Source organism: Sinocyclocheilus rhinocerous, unplaced genomic scaffold (assembly GCF_001515625.1).
Source record: "Sinocyclocheilus rhinocerous isolate Xijiao unplaced genomic scaffold, SAMN03320098_v1.1 scaffold494, whole genome shotgun sequence".
Taxonomy (NCBI): domain Eukaryota; kingdom Metazoa; phylum Chordata; class Actinopteri; order Cypriniformes; family Cyprinidae; genus Sinocyclocheilus; species Sinocyclocheilus rhinocerous.
In genome coordinates this window covers 1368866-1383075 of record NW_015628684.1, presented here as the reverse complement: position 1 = coordinate 1383075, position 14210 = coordinate 1368866, and the positions used below count along the sequence as shown (strand labels likewise).

General features: G+C 37.7%; 1 protein-coding gene across 1 annotated transcript in view; it reads right to left on the bottom strand.

Moving 5' to 3' along the window:
* Positions 1-13547, bottom strand: part of LOC107738060 (MLLT3 super elongation complex subunit) — a 48884-nt gene extending 35337 nt beyond the window's left edge. The window contains exons 1-2 of the mRNA XM_016549739.1: positions 13426-13547; positions 12818-12998 (exon numbers count right to left, since the gene is read on the bottom strand). Coding sequence (XP_016405225.1) covers positions 12818-12998; positions 13426-13437 — 193 coding nt within the window. The 5' untranslated portion in view covers positions 13438-13547. The remainder of the gene's footprint in view (positions 1-12817; positions 12999-13425) is intronic.
* Positions 13548-14210: the final 663 nt, after the last annotated feature.

The following is a 14210-nucleotide window of genomic DNA, read 5'->3' as shown; positions in this document are numbered from 1 at the left end:
CCAAAAAAAAACAACCCCCCCCCCCCAATAAAAACAAAACCTTCCAAAATAATATAAAATCCCCTAAAATAAAAAAACAAAAACAAAATAAAGCCTCTATTCCTTGTCATTTTCCTTCAAACACTATTTTTGTACCATTTCCTTTTTCTAGTGCTGTCAAATGATTAATCACAATTAATCACATCAAAAATAAAAGCTTTTGTTTACATAATACTGTTTATCCAGCTACCGCTATAGGCATTTCCTAGGTTTCTTCTGCGATGCGTATTTGGACTTTCCGCGCGAGAGTGCCCTCTGGCCTTCGGATGTTGATTTACAACTGATCACAGAACCATGCTTCACTTAAAGAGACGCATGACAATCGCAGCTTCTGTCTAATCACGATTTCGATTTCATTTCGATTTATCGTGCAGCCGTATATATTGTAAACAAAAACTTTTATTCTGGATTAGGGCTGTGCGATTAATCGAAATCGAATCGAAAGTATATTTATTATGTATATATATATAAATACACACACATACAGTAGGATATATTTTGAAAATATTTACGTCTATACATTTATATATATTCTTATATTTTATATTATACTGTATATAAATATTTAATATATAAACTAAACATATATTTTTCTTAAATATATACACGCATGTGTTTGTATTTATATATACATATTAAATATACACAGTATACACACATATATTATGTTAGGGCTGCACGATTAATCGAATGCGATGGCCACGCGCATTTTGTCAGTAAAGCCGGTTCTGTAATCAAAAACGCAGACAATATTATTGCGCGATTATGAAATCGATGAAATCAGTTAAAAAATCAGTTAAATCTTCTGTTTATCCAGCTACCGCTATAGGCATTTGCAGCCCTAATTCAGATTGTTCTGGGGTTCGGCTAAATGAAAGATCAATTTCCTTCAGCAGTTCAGGTCTTTTCAGGTGGAAGAATGAATTACACATCACTGAAATAAATGGGGATATTGTTACTTTGTACCTCAGCAGGTTTAATACAGTGGTTCCCAACTGTTTCTGAAATCAATAAACGGGCAAAACAGTGCCAACACAGTATAGATAGCCTTTGACATCAACAAATGATATAAAAAGCATTTAAAGTTAAGCCTGTTTAACTAACTACAGTTACATGGTTTGCTACAATTTATTATTTGCATTTAGCATAGTTTTTCCTCCTGCTGTCATCAGAACAGACCTGAGACCCATTTTTGGATAGTGACCCACCAGCTGAGAACCACTGGTTTATAATAAGTAAATAAATAAATGACTTCAGGGTAAAAATAAATAAATAAAATGTAGAACTTTCTCAAGAAAAAAAGTTTTTGTTTTCTTGGGTGAAAACAAAAAGTATATGGATTAAAAAAAGAAAGGAATTTTACTTAATAGTTAGATATCTGAAAGGATTTTACTTAATAGTTAGATATCTGGCTCACAGAATTATATTTATTACAAATCATCAGCACCATGAATGCTTTTTTTATTAAATATTTTGGCTAAGTGTATTGTGCTTTAAGCCATTAGAATGTAACACTCTCAGCTCCATTTATCAAATTTTACTATATTAAAGTCCAAAGATTTTTTTATATATTATAATAAGATAATTGAGCCTTTGCAAAGTAATTATGGAGCTCATGAAGAGGAAAACCTTAGTTACAGTGCACAGATTTTTTTTTATGCCAAACTGTGGAATTTATGACAATTCAGGCAGTGTATGGTTTCCCCAGCCATGTTTTTGGGTCAGCTTACACTTTTTGCTTTCTGCCAAGTGGACAATGACCACAGCAGGATTCCCCCTCAGTGAGAGCACAGAATTGTGGGTCAAATTTCAGGCTCGCATCCCTGCCAGCAACACGGTTACAAATTAAAGTCTCCTTGTGGTAGGAAAACCAACAAAAACTGTTTTGTGCTTCCTAATTGTGCCTAAAATCCCGCACAACAATCGATTTTGAAAGCATACAAGGAATTTGCATAAATCACAGTGACCGTAGAGATGGCAGAATGGAAAGTGAAAAATCAATCTTTTTATTTAACCATGTTCACATGCGAATCGGCCACAGTGAATAAATCAAAACTCGCCTTGCTAAATGTTCACTGAGCCGTGTTGAATAAAGAAATCTTCACTACCAATACAAAGGATTTTTATTGAGACCTGGTTCAATTGTGATTTCACTCTTGCTTGACATTTGAAACACTATTAGCACTATTTGCAATTGCATTAGCATTCTTATTAGCATTTTAGGTTCTGCCAAATTACTCACATCTTCATGACACCTGATTGGACAAACATGACTTATGCATTACAAGCGCTTTCATAATCCAGGAACATAAATGCAAGAGTAAACTCCGGCTTCCAAGAATGCAGTAAAGAAAAGACAGAGCCAAATGCTTTATGGCATGCACACATACAAGGCAAAGGAGTGAAAGAATTGCCAACAGACAGCCCTTATAAACCATGCTTCAATAAACCACTTCCTCCTCCCCGTCTCCCCCTCACCCCCTTTGACTCACCAAACCCGGGGAAAATCAGCATTTATGGCCCAGTTCCTGTTTTGGACTGCTGCTCACAAGCCTCCCCCCATGCCCTCTCCCTTCATTCTGTCTCTCCCTCCCTCTTCCGCTCCTTTCATGCCAGCATAGGAGGCAGTCTGGACTTTCATGGCTACAGAGCCCTTTGTGCATCACCTATACAAGGTGGTATCATTTCTGCAGTGTCGTAAAACAATTACAGGGCCGTTCATGCAGCCTTGCTAGTTCCAAACTACCGTCTGCCTTGGGTTTCTTGAATAAGTGTTTTAAAACTGTACTGAAAGCACTGCTGTTGTCAAAGGTCATATTTCAGGGAATAATTGGGACGGCTATCCATTATATGGCACACACTGTTCATGGATCTGTAAATGATTCTTACAAGTATACAGATGATTATAGAAGTTACACTAAAATGAGTAAGTATGGACACACAAATATTCAGGATCTGACTAATAATCGCTAAATAGCTGATATTACACTTTAAAAATAAATTGAAAATAAAATACTATGTACAAAAATCAATAGTTTTAAGCTCTTTAAGTGAATATAGGGATGAAAGATTTAATAAACCGTACGAAAAATGGACATTCATTTTGAGATTTGCTAAAGATCACATTTAACAATGTTATTAAATTATTATTATTATTATATTGGTGATACCAACTATAATCTAAAATTGGGGAAATGGAATGACATTTCCAATTTACCATTCCAGATAACAATAAATTTTTGAATAATAGTGACAATAATTGTTATTTTATTTGTTTGCATGTAAATAATTACTTTATATAATGAATTATTTATATTACAATAACATTCATTTTAATATCATATAATCATATTATACATCAAGTCACATTTATTTATATAGTGCTGTACACAATACAGATTAAAAAACATACTGTAATATTTACTGTAATAAACAGAAAAAAAGGATTATCAATATTGCAATATTAGGAATTTGGTTTGGTTAAACATTTTAATATCATATAATCATATTATACATCAAGTCACATTTATTTATATAGTGCTGTACACAATACAGATTAAAAAACATCTTTACTGTAATAAACAGAAAAAAAGGATTATCAATATTGCAATATTAGGAATTTGGTTTGGTTTAAGTTATTTGGTTCAAAATTTTATTTTCAACTAAAAAGCAGCTTTAGACAATATAGTGGATGAGACGATATAGTATCATTATGTCATTTTATATATTCAATATTTACATATATCAATTTAGAATCAAGTACTCCAGATCTCTGTGCAATAATTGGAGTTATAATGTATACTGAAATAAATGTGGTCTTATACACTCACTGAACACTTTATTAGGCACATCTTGCTGACACCGGACTGGACTCCCTTTTGCACTGCCTTAATTCTTTGTAGAATAGATTCAATAAGGTGCTGCAAACATTCCTCTTCCACCACAACAAAAAAAGTACTGGATTGAGATCTGGTGACTGTGGAGGCCATCTGAGTATAGTGGACCCACTGATCTGAGCTTTGATGGTGAGGTGATGAGATGATCTGACAGGGATGGACATAGTCAACAACAATACTCAGATAAGCTGGTGTTTAAACAATGCTCAGTTGGTACAAATGGGTCCAAAGTGTGCCAAGAAAATATCCCTCACACCATTACACCAGCAGACTCATTGCACCTTTTTCCAGTTTTCTATTGTCCAAGTTTGGTGAGCATGTGCAAATTGTAGCCTCAGTTTCCTGTTCTTAATTGATAGGATTTGCCCCCGCTGTGGTCTTCTGCTGCTGCAGCCCATCTGCTTCAAGGTTTGACGTGTTGTGCGTTCAGAGATGCTCTTCTGCATTGCTCAGAAGTGTTTATTTGAGTTACTATTGCCTTTCTATCAGCTTGACCCAGTCTGGCCGTTCTCCTCTGACCTCTTGTATCAACAAGGCATTGAACTTCTGCTCACTGGATATTTTCTCTTTTTCTGACAATTCTCTGGTAGAGATCCCAGTAGAGCAGCAGTTTGTGAAATACTCAGACCAGCCCATCTGGCACCACCATGCCACGTTTAAACTGCTCGGTTTGAACTTCAGCAGATTGTTTTGACCAAGTCTACGTGCCTAAACGCATTGAGTTGCTGCTGTGTGATTGGCTGATATTATATATTTGGCTAACGAACAGTTGAACAGGTGTACATAAGAACGTGGCCGGTGACTGGGTATTCATATTGAGTATGCATGATATTCAAAATGGTGAATTTTTACAAGCCACAAACATGTGACATGTTAAACGGGTCAAAGTATGCGCTGGCAGCAGCCATGCCTTCACAGTTTAATGATATGTGCATGGTTAAAAGATCACTGCGAGTTCCTTCGCTGGGAAGAGATTTGACAGTCAGGCATGATGGGAAATAGAAATGTGTGACACTCACACTCCCAATTGGCAGAATTTATTCCACATGTAGGGGGAGACATATCATGCAATACAGCCAGAGAGACCCAATTATTTTAGCTCGGTGTGTGTGTGTGTGTGTGCGCGCCCCCGAACAAGAAAATGACAAGACTGCAAGATGCTCACAGCTCACCATGCCAGAAATCAAATCACAGTTAATGACTGCTCATAAAATGTACAATCATTTCAAAAGATTACATTAGAAGAATGCAACCATGCATGGAGATATACTCGGAAGGACTCATTGCTCGTATTGTAATTGGAAATCTGTTAAATGTGATGCACGGAGGTAGCAGTGCTTCCGAAACTGACGTTTTTATCCACCAAATTGAAGCAGACAGCTAAGCAATTCACTGGGAAACGAAATAGACAGTTTCATACATTCAAAAATTTTATAAAAAGATGATGTTTTGGGACAGAACTCTCCAATAAGAAATACTTATCCATGTGTATACAAGTTGCTTCATTAATTTAGGTGTCACAAGTTTAACATCATCACCAAAACATACAGTACATATAAGTCAAACAGATTTTAGCGGCAGTAGCAAACTGTCTCTCAAAGACAAAAAGGCACTTCCCCAATTTCGCCCCCACGTCTACAATTTCATAAATCATACTTTCTGTCAGTATAAAATTCCTACGCTCCTCAATTCCACTCTGCAGGGAGTCAGTTCATCTCCCTCCCAAGGATGGATCGCTTCCCGTTGAGGGGAAAGAGGTCTGGCAAGCGCACAGAAGAATAGGGGCGGAAAGGAAGGCAGCCCCCACTGACATCTAAGCTGTACCTTGCCTGAGGAGGGCTTAAATTCTGTGGTTTTCTGTGCATATGCAAGATAGGAGACTAACACAACCCTAACTCCTGCTCAGGCCGAGTCAATGAGCGGGGCACAAACTTAAAAGGCTTTGAGAAGTCTCAGGAAAAGATGCCCACAGGCAAACATGTTGACCTGATCATTATGGGACCACAAGAAGGGAGAGCTGAGTGGCACTGATGAATGACACATCAGAATCTAAAACATTAAAGAGATGGAATAGCACTAAATATTGTCCATGGGTGCATCTCAATCAGCTCCCTTGTTCAGTAGTAAGGACACTGATCAGGGAGTCGGCCATTTTAAGGGCTGTCTCAATCGCGAAATCCTTCCAGTGCACTGGAACGTTTGCTCCCTGAAAAATCCCACAATGCACCGCAAAAACTAGGGAGCATCGGCGCTCACTATGCTCCCTTACCGGAAATAACGTCACATTTCTGAAGCGCGAAACAAACCGCACGAGCCAATTATAATATATAATAATTATAATGATACGATAACGATAATTATAATGACGGCCCCCGAATTCGTGTACACGATCTACTGATTCACGAGCTCGGGAGCTAGGGAGCTGATTGAGACGCACCCCATGACTTTTGGAATGCATCTAAAGAATGATTTCATTTCCATCCTGGTCATTTAAAGTAACAACTTGCTCAAAAAAGAAACTTGTCATCATTTACTTACCTTCATGGTGGGTTATTCCAAACCCATATTCTGTGAAACACAGCAGAAAGTTTGAAGAATGTACTGCCTATTTTTTTCATGCAATTACAATAAACGGGCACTAGAGCATTCAAGCTTCGAAATGGACACAAAGCACTATAAAAGTGGTCCATATGACTCACTGAAAATGTTAACATCTGCTCTCTTATCTTGGCACGTTCATGAGAGAACTAACAATGTCCAATTTGGGAATGAATCAGTTTTGAATCGTTAATCTGGTTGACAAAAACAGTCCCACTGAATCGTTTACAAATCAGAGTAAACGGATTCGGTTGCTCCTGTTAAAAGCTTTCTGGAGATGAAGATTTTCAGTGAATAATTAATTAAATTTCAAATGCTGTTTCTCACATGAAGGATATTTTTATGATGCTTTGTGAGTCCTCTTTGAAGCCTGAAGTCCCTAGATGTAGCCTAAATCTCTGTAACTGCATGGAAGGAAATAAACAACCAGTACAGTCTTTTGTGTTTGTTTCGTGTTTCCTCGGAAGCCAGAGATACGTTAGGAATGACATGAGGGAGTGTAAATCATGGAATTTTAATTGTGGGTGAACTATCCCTTGGGAGGTAGGCTATTTTGACATGGGCAAAGTCTTCTTTCAATAACATTTCAAATAAGGAATGAAATCGGATAATAATTCTATTGAATATTTCAGGAAGGTCCAGCTAAAGAGCATGCATGCTTTATAGTAGTGGTCGACCGATATTGTTTTTTTTGACAGCCGATGCCGATGGCCGATATAAAGCCGATATAATTTTATTTATTTTAATTAATATTTAAGAAATTTAAAAATAATTTGAAAATGGATAAAAAAATACATGTGTTAAATAAACATACTTATACTTTAGATGGCAAACGAGAAAGTATTATAATGTTTGCCTTTCTATTACTAATAATATAAAAGCAATCGTTATAATACTTTTTGTATACATTTTAATTCCTTTGTTTAACCGTTCTATCTGATTATTAGACAGATTTCTGTCAATATTAGACAGAACTGTTAACGACGACAGCGAACAAGAGGGAGAACGTGAGCACTGTGTGCTCAGGCGCTGCCACTCTCAGCGCCGTCAAAATAAAAGTCCCGCCTCGAACGCATCGGCCAAACAGGAAAACTTATCGGCCGATGCCGATATTTAAAAAAATGCCAAATATCGGCCGATATATCAGCCTTGGCGATATATCGGTCGACCACTACTTTATAGTAAACAAACAGGCCGACTAGAATTTCCATACAGACTGCAACAGTTGGGTTCCGGAAGTGAAAACTCTTTCTTTTTTAAAGATAACCTAAAAACCTTGAAAGACCTACTGTAAGCTATGAGGTTTTATATGCTGTTGTTGAAGCAGCCAGTCTGCATTATATCAATATTTTAAAAATAATTATGTTTAACAGTTAAATCTCTGGTAAAAAAAAAAAACTACATTACCCATGATTTTGGAAAGAAATCACAAAACAAGCAAATTGAATCAAAAGAGCTCACCTTCAACTCTTAAAATCAATATTTTTATATTTATCCATTGTTTTTATTTTCGATTAGGTCAGTTACGATGCTTCATGGGATTGTAGCTACACAGTCTACACCAGTGGTCACCAACCTTTTTAGGCCCAAGATCCCTGACCTCGGCCTTTATGAAAGACAAGATCAACCTATTGAAGAATTTCTACCAGTCGATCGCGATCGACGGGTTGGCGACCACTGGTCTACACAGTACACAGTAGTCTTGTACCTTTGTCATTTTTCAAACACTGTTTTACTTCAAATCTAAGTTTGTAATGTTGTGATTCACCTCATAACTGGCTGGTTTGATTAGTGGCTTATAACTATTTAACAAAATACTTTTTACAAATCTCTATAGGAAAAATTAAAGGGATGTCAAAGCTGTTGAAAAAGCCAGACAGACAAACTCTATTGAGTGTTGCATTTCTCCCATTCATATATTTATGAGTGCTTCTGTTATGCCGTCTCTTACCAGTAGGTAACACCCTAGCAACCACTTACCACAACCTAGCAACACCATAAAAACCACTCAGATCACCTTATCAGTAGAAAAGGACAAATACTGGGCAGGTTTTCCAGCCAACTGTTGTATCACAGCAGTTCGTTTTCCTCAAGCAAGCTCTATCTACTTTTTTGTTTCTATGATAGTTCAATTACCAGAGGCACATCCTTTACAAACCTTAAAATAATGATTCTTCCACTCAAAGAGACACATTTTTTAGTCTCTTCTCTGCTCCCATCTGGGTAAGAAAGCCGCCTCTGTGTTTACATCACAAAGATTGAAGGACTATTTACTCTATACTATATAACACCAGAGAGCAAAGATAAAGCTGTATTGGGCTGCTGCAGTAAAACACAAGAAGGATGGTGTTATTTTAAGCTCTTCCAGCAAATGGGCTCAAGTGTACTGTCAAGTCTAGCGAATAAAGAGACACACTGGCATGGTCCACTGATGTAATGATACAATCTTATTTTATCATTCCCTCTTTCATACCCTAAGCAATAAAAAGGCTAAATAAATTCAGTAAATACAAAAATACACCACACACATTCTGCGGACCCCCATCACCTAGTGTGGGCAGCCATTTCCCTTGGTATATATCTGAATTGGATGCCTAATTGACTCTGGATGTTTGTGTGCCTGGCTAAAAGTCTAGAAACATCAATGTTTTCCACTGCAAAATAGTAGTTGGCGACTTGTCACGAACCAAAAGTCAGACGTTTATATATTTTTCAGCATATAACTGGCATAGATGGGTGCAGGTGAAATGAACGTCCATGTTCCACTCCATTTATTTGGGTTTGTTGCCCCCCTATTCCTGCACCAGCACAAAATATCAGGTTTCCAAGGCTACACAGCATGCCTGCTAATCATGGCTGTTCGGTCCCTTTATCCCAGCCAAAAAAAACACTTTTCCACTAGGGCTGCACGATAAATTGCATGCGATATTTAACGCGCATCTTGTCAGTAAAGCCGGTTCTTTAATCAGCGGTAAATCTCCACGTGATGTGGAGATTGAAAAAAGGTTTCCACCTTTGTTTAAATGTCCAGGTAGCCATGATTTCTGAAACTGGGAAACATCACATGCCATGTCCATGAAAGAGCCAATCACAAATCTTTAAAAAGCTCAATTTTACACAAAAAAGAAAATTCTGTGATCATTGTGTCATTCCAAACCTGTCTGACTTTCATTCTTCACACAAAGATGAAACATAAATATCCTTAAGTCAATAATGTCCATTGTTGTATTGTGCATTGTACAGAATTAGAAATCATACTGGTTTGGAGAGACATAAGGGTGTATAAATGATGACAATTTATTTCTTTGTGTACTAACTCTTTTCTGTCCAGCAACATCTAGGAGGCCAGACTTTTTTTTTTTCTCCAAATGACATTCTGAGTAACTATGAGAAAGGCACAAGGAAGCACATAACCCCGTGAGAGACAGGCAGGCAACATGTAATCTACAACAGCTGTGAAAGGGGTAACATCGAATACTCCTAAGGCTTCAAACACAAAACAAGGAGAGAGAAAAGGGACTCAGCCACAGAACACACCGTCTAGAGTAAAGAGTTTTGGAGAACTCAATGAGTGTGTGAGCAGCTGTTCCTTTCGGGGCAGTATGGTGAGACTGTTGGTATTAAACTGTCAAACACAAGCCCGTCTGTGTGCTAGGCTTCCCTCTAACTTCCCCTCTGCTCGTCTCGACACCGGCTAACACTGATCAAAGCCCTGAGGAGGGAGAGGCAGGGGAGAAGGGGGTGGCGTAGCCTCCCGGGACCCCAAATAATAAGCCTGACTGTTTACCTTACAAGCGCACCATAAATTCTAGGTCTAAGAAAGCAGGTTTCTGTATCCAGAGAGAGAGAGAGACAGTCCTGTTGTGAATTATCTGCTGAGTACGGAGAAGGCCACATGGGGTGTTTACTGAAGTCTATTTTTCACAGCTTTGAAGAAAATGTAAATATTCAAAGTGTTTATTCATCACCGTTTGACTTATTCTGGGTCTAATTAGGACTAAAATGTAACGCTAAAGACATTTGAGGTCCATATTTCAAAGGAAATCCTATTTCAAGTGTCATTATCATAAAGTATGTAAATCTATCTACATTAACTTGAGTGATTTAAACCCCCTTCTTTGAGTTCATCCTGAAGCAAACACTTTGTAGGATCTATTATAAACATGAATAAAGCTGGAGACCTCAGGAAGTACTTAGGCTACTAATTTGTCACAGCGCAAAAACATTTTAGGGTGCATATCGTATACTTCCAAGGGGGCGTTTGGTAGAATCTCCTAAAAGCTGGTGTCATAAGGCAGGATTTATTAGAGGTTAAGTATCCCCCTGTTGCTTTTGCATTTTTTTCAGCAGTCCCTATAAGACATTTGTCAAAGAAAAGGGGAGAGGGGCTAGAAGTTCAAGCAAACCCACATTTAGTGTACTTCTTGTCATCGAAGACCTTCAGGAGCAAGTTTAGAGTAGTTTCCAAATGAGGTCCGGCTCTTGATTTATAGTCTGTTTTAAGCTTTTGAGAAAATAAATATAGCAAGAGCCGATTTGGAGCACACATCCCCTTCAGATCTTACGTAAACACAACAACTCTGTGGCATAAATCAAACCTGCGGCGGCGCACATAGTACGAGCGCTATAACGCAAAGGAATGGGGAAAATATTAGCATACATTTGAAGCCATGCATCTTGAGCTGTCCACAGAAGGAAAACAAACCTCTCCTTCTGTGCAATTTTCCAATCTCTGCGTTTTGATTTCCCACCACAGTAATAAAACAGTCTTAGAAAGCATCACATAAATAAAATGTTGAATCAAAACAATTTAGCTGCAGCTCTGTCATGCAAGAATGCATGCAATTTACATTTCTGTGACGTGCATGATAAAACAACCGGTTACTGTTGTCCTGACGTAAACATGTACCTAACAAAATACTTAAGGAAAACAGTTGGCTGGAACAAAGAAGATTTAACAACTGTTCTCAAAAAAGTGCAAATGCTTGCCTGCGATCTAAATGGCGTGTAATGACGACTGACTTTCTCCAGCAGTTTCCCTGCGCTTATCACGTCACGGCAAACTCAGCTTAAACACTTCGGGTGAGGGGAGGAAACCAGCAAATATTTTAATTAATTCCTTCCCAGGCTTTCATCAACCGCTACTCCTAAATTCCTCCTTTCAGACCACCAGATGCTTTCATTCCCTCTCTCTCACTGTCCTGTTGTTGGCGCCATGGTCTAATAATAGTATATATGAACTATAATAACTAGGGAAACGTTGTAACACAGGGTGAATAGTAACACCGTGAGAATAAGTTACAGGGGTTGAAATCATTATTATACACGACCACCTCCCTCCTGTGGTGATTGTGTAAAATGTAAAGGGATTTACAGGACAGAAAACAATTTGGAGGTAACTTGTTTGGTAAAATAGTAAATGACAGAACTGGTATCTTCTGAATCAGTAGGTTCTCATGTTTGACATATAGCAGCCACAGATTTCATCTACATGTTAGAAAATCTGGAAATATCATGTGTGACCAGATGGGGAGGGTTGTTCTTTCCATGCACTTCTACTGGACAATATGGGACAGTGTATAAAGCTACGTTTTTTAACTAAAAGCATTAGTTATGTATACTATTTTTAATTAAAATTAAATGAGGGTGGGGTGACAATGGACTATAGGGCATAATATTTGAATATCACAATTTGAGAGGCAATAAATAAAAAAACAAACAAAAACACACACACACAAAGGTACAAACGTTAAAACAAAATATGTGTCGTGTTTATTAAGACGCGATAAAAAGTGTTTTATTCACTTTCCTCATATCAAAATGTACATTTACGAACTAAAGTTGAACTTCTAGGATATTCTAGCGTGGTACAAATACTTTTAGTGTTGTGAAAACCCTTAAATGTTCATGAGAATACTATATACACACAAGTTAACCAAACCAAAGGATTTAATTGCGTTAATTTTCGAGCGCATTATCCTTGAAACGTTTTAGGAGTCGCGCACTGATTAACGCACATTGTCAAAGGTAACATATGAAGAGAAATCAAATACTTACAGCGAAGGAAATAAGAAAAACATGCAAAACATTTATTGCTAATAAACATCTTTATATATGACTGGTCTCTTTTACAAATGAAAAACAACTTTTAGTCCCTGCAGCGCTAGACAAGATCTGCATGCATCAAGTAGCCTAGCCAAAGTGCAGTCAGTCTGGATCACACATCATTCCAGCTTAACTATTCAAGATAATTCAATGATATGTCATAGTAAATCGCTTCATACCTCTTTTTGGTCTCGGGAAACTTTCGTGTAGATGAAATACGACTTTCTCCACAAAATGCTGAATGTTGCTGTGCTCCGGTCCGCGGACAAACACCATCCAGTCGTGCGTAAAACCTTCCACGGTGGGTTTCTTTCGGACCTGGGCACGATGACCGAGTTCCAGTTTCACCTGAACGGCACCCTAAAACACCCAAATGTTCACTTTAGAATCATGTCGCCAGTTATTTATTATTAAAAGCAAACAATCTGAGTGCGCGCGTCTTGAAACCACTCTATAGCCGCACAAATGCAAAATAATTGTCAATGGTCGAATCATAAGTTTCTGGTATACCAGAATAAATGCTAAAAATAGAGCATTCTGTCAGATTTCTGAATATTTGTTATTGGATGCCCTCCTTTTGTTTGAAATCTTTCAAGCGCAGCACTTTTGCAGACATGCACTGGAAACGCACGACTCCACTAGTTCTACTGTACTTGAGTATTCCAATGGAAATATGGCTGGAAAAGCCTCATATGCGTCTAATCGCCTTTCCAAACCAGACGAAAACGAACACGGGCGCTGGAGATCCAAAACATCGCACCGATATAGCAGGTAAAGCCCTACTCACCGAACTGGCCATTGCTGAGGCCACGGGATGATGCTATTTCATGGAGAATTTGGTTTAAATAAGGACACCGAGGACTGTAGACGCCCGATGGCGGACATGGTCTTTTAATTGAGCTCTCTGAGTTTTCAAAGGCTGAGGAGTAAAGTGAGACGCATGCGCGTGAGTGTCAGCGCGTGCAGTCCAGTCGCAGTCTGTGCGGCGCACGAGACGAGCCAATGGCAGCGCGAGCGAGTGAAGAGCCACCATTAACCCGTGTAAAACCACTTTTTCAGTGCTCAACAACACAGTTATTTATTGCTTGCACTCTATTAAACATGTTAGATTAGTCTCCTGTTGTTGTTGTTTTTTTATCTTACATAGCCTACATTTTCTATATTTCTATATTTTTCTTGTATGATATAGTTATGCTTTTCTACTGTTTAACAATTCATGTTGCTGTAATTAATATCAGCGTAACTTTGAAATAAAATGTTAGTGAGTGACTAATATATAGAATATATAGACTAATATATATTTAATATGGCCTGTTGGTTTACACTGGATACACTGAAAAAGATAGTAATTTTAACAGAAAAGTTAAAATGCTACAGTTAAACCTGTTAATTGATTAGCTGTAGTTTTACAATGTTCAGTAAAAAAAAACAATATTATATTTTACAAGATACATGTAGTTGTACTGTTAAATTTGGTTAAAATATTTCTCTTATATAATAAAAATTGTTACATTTTAATGCACACACACACACACACACACACACACACACACATTTAGTCACTATTCTTTT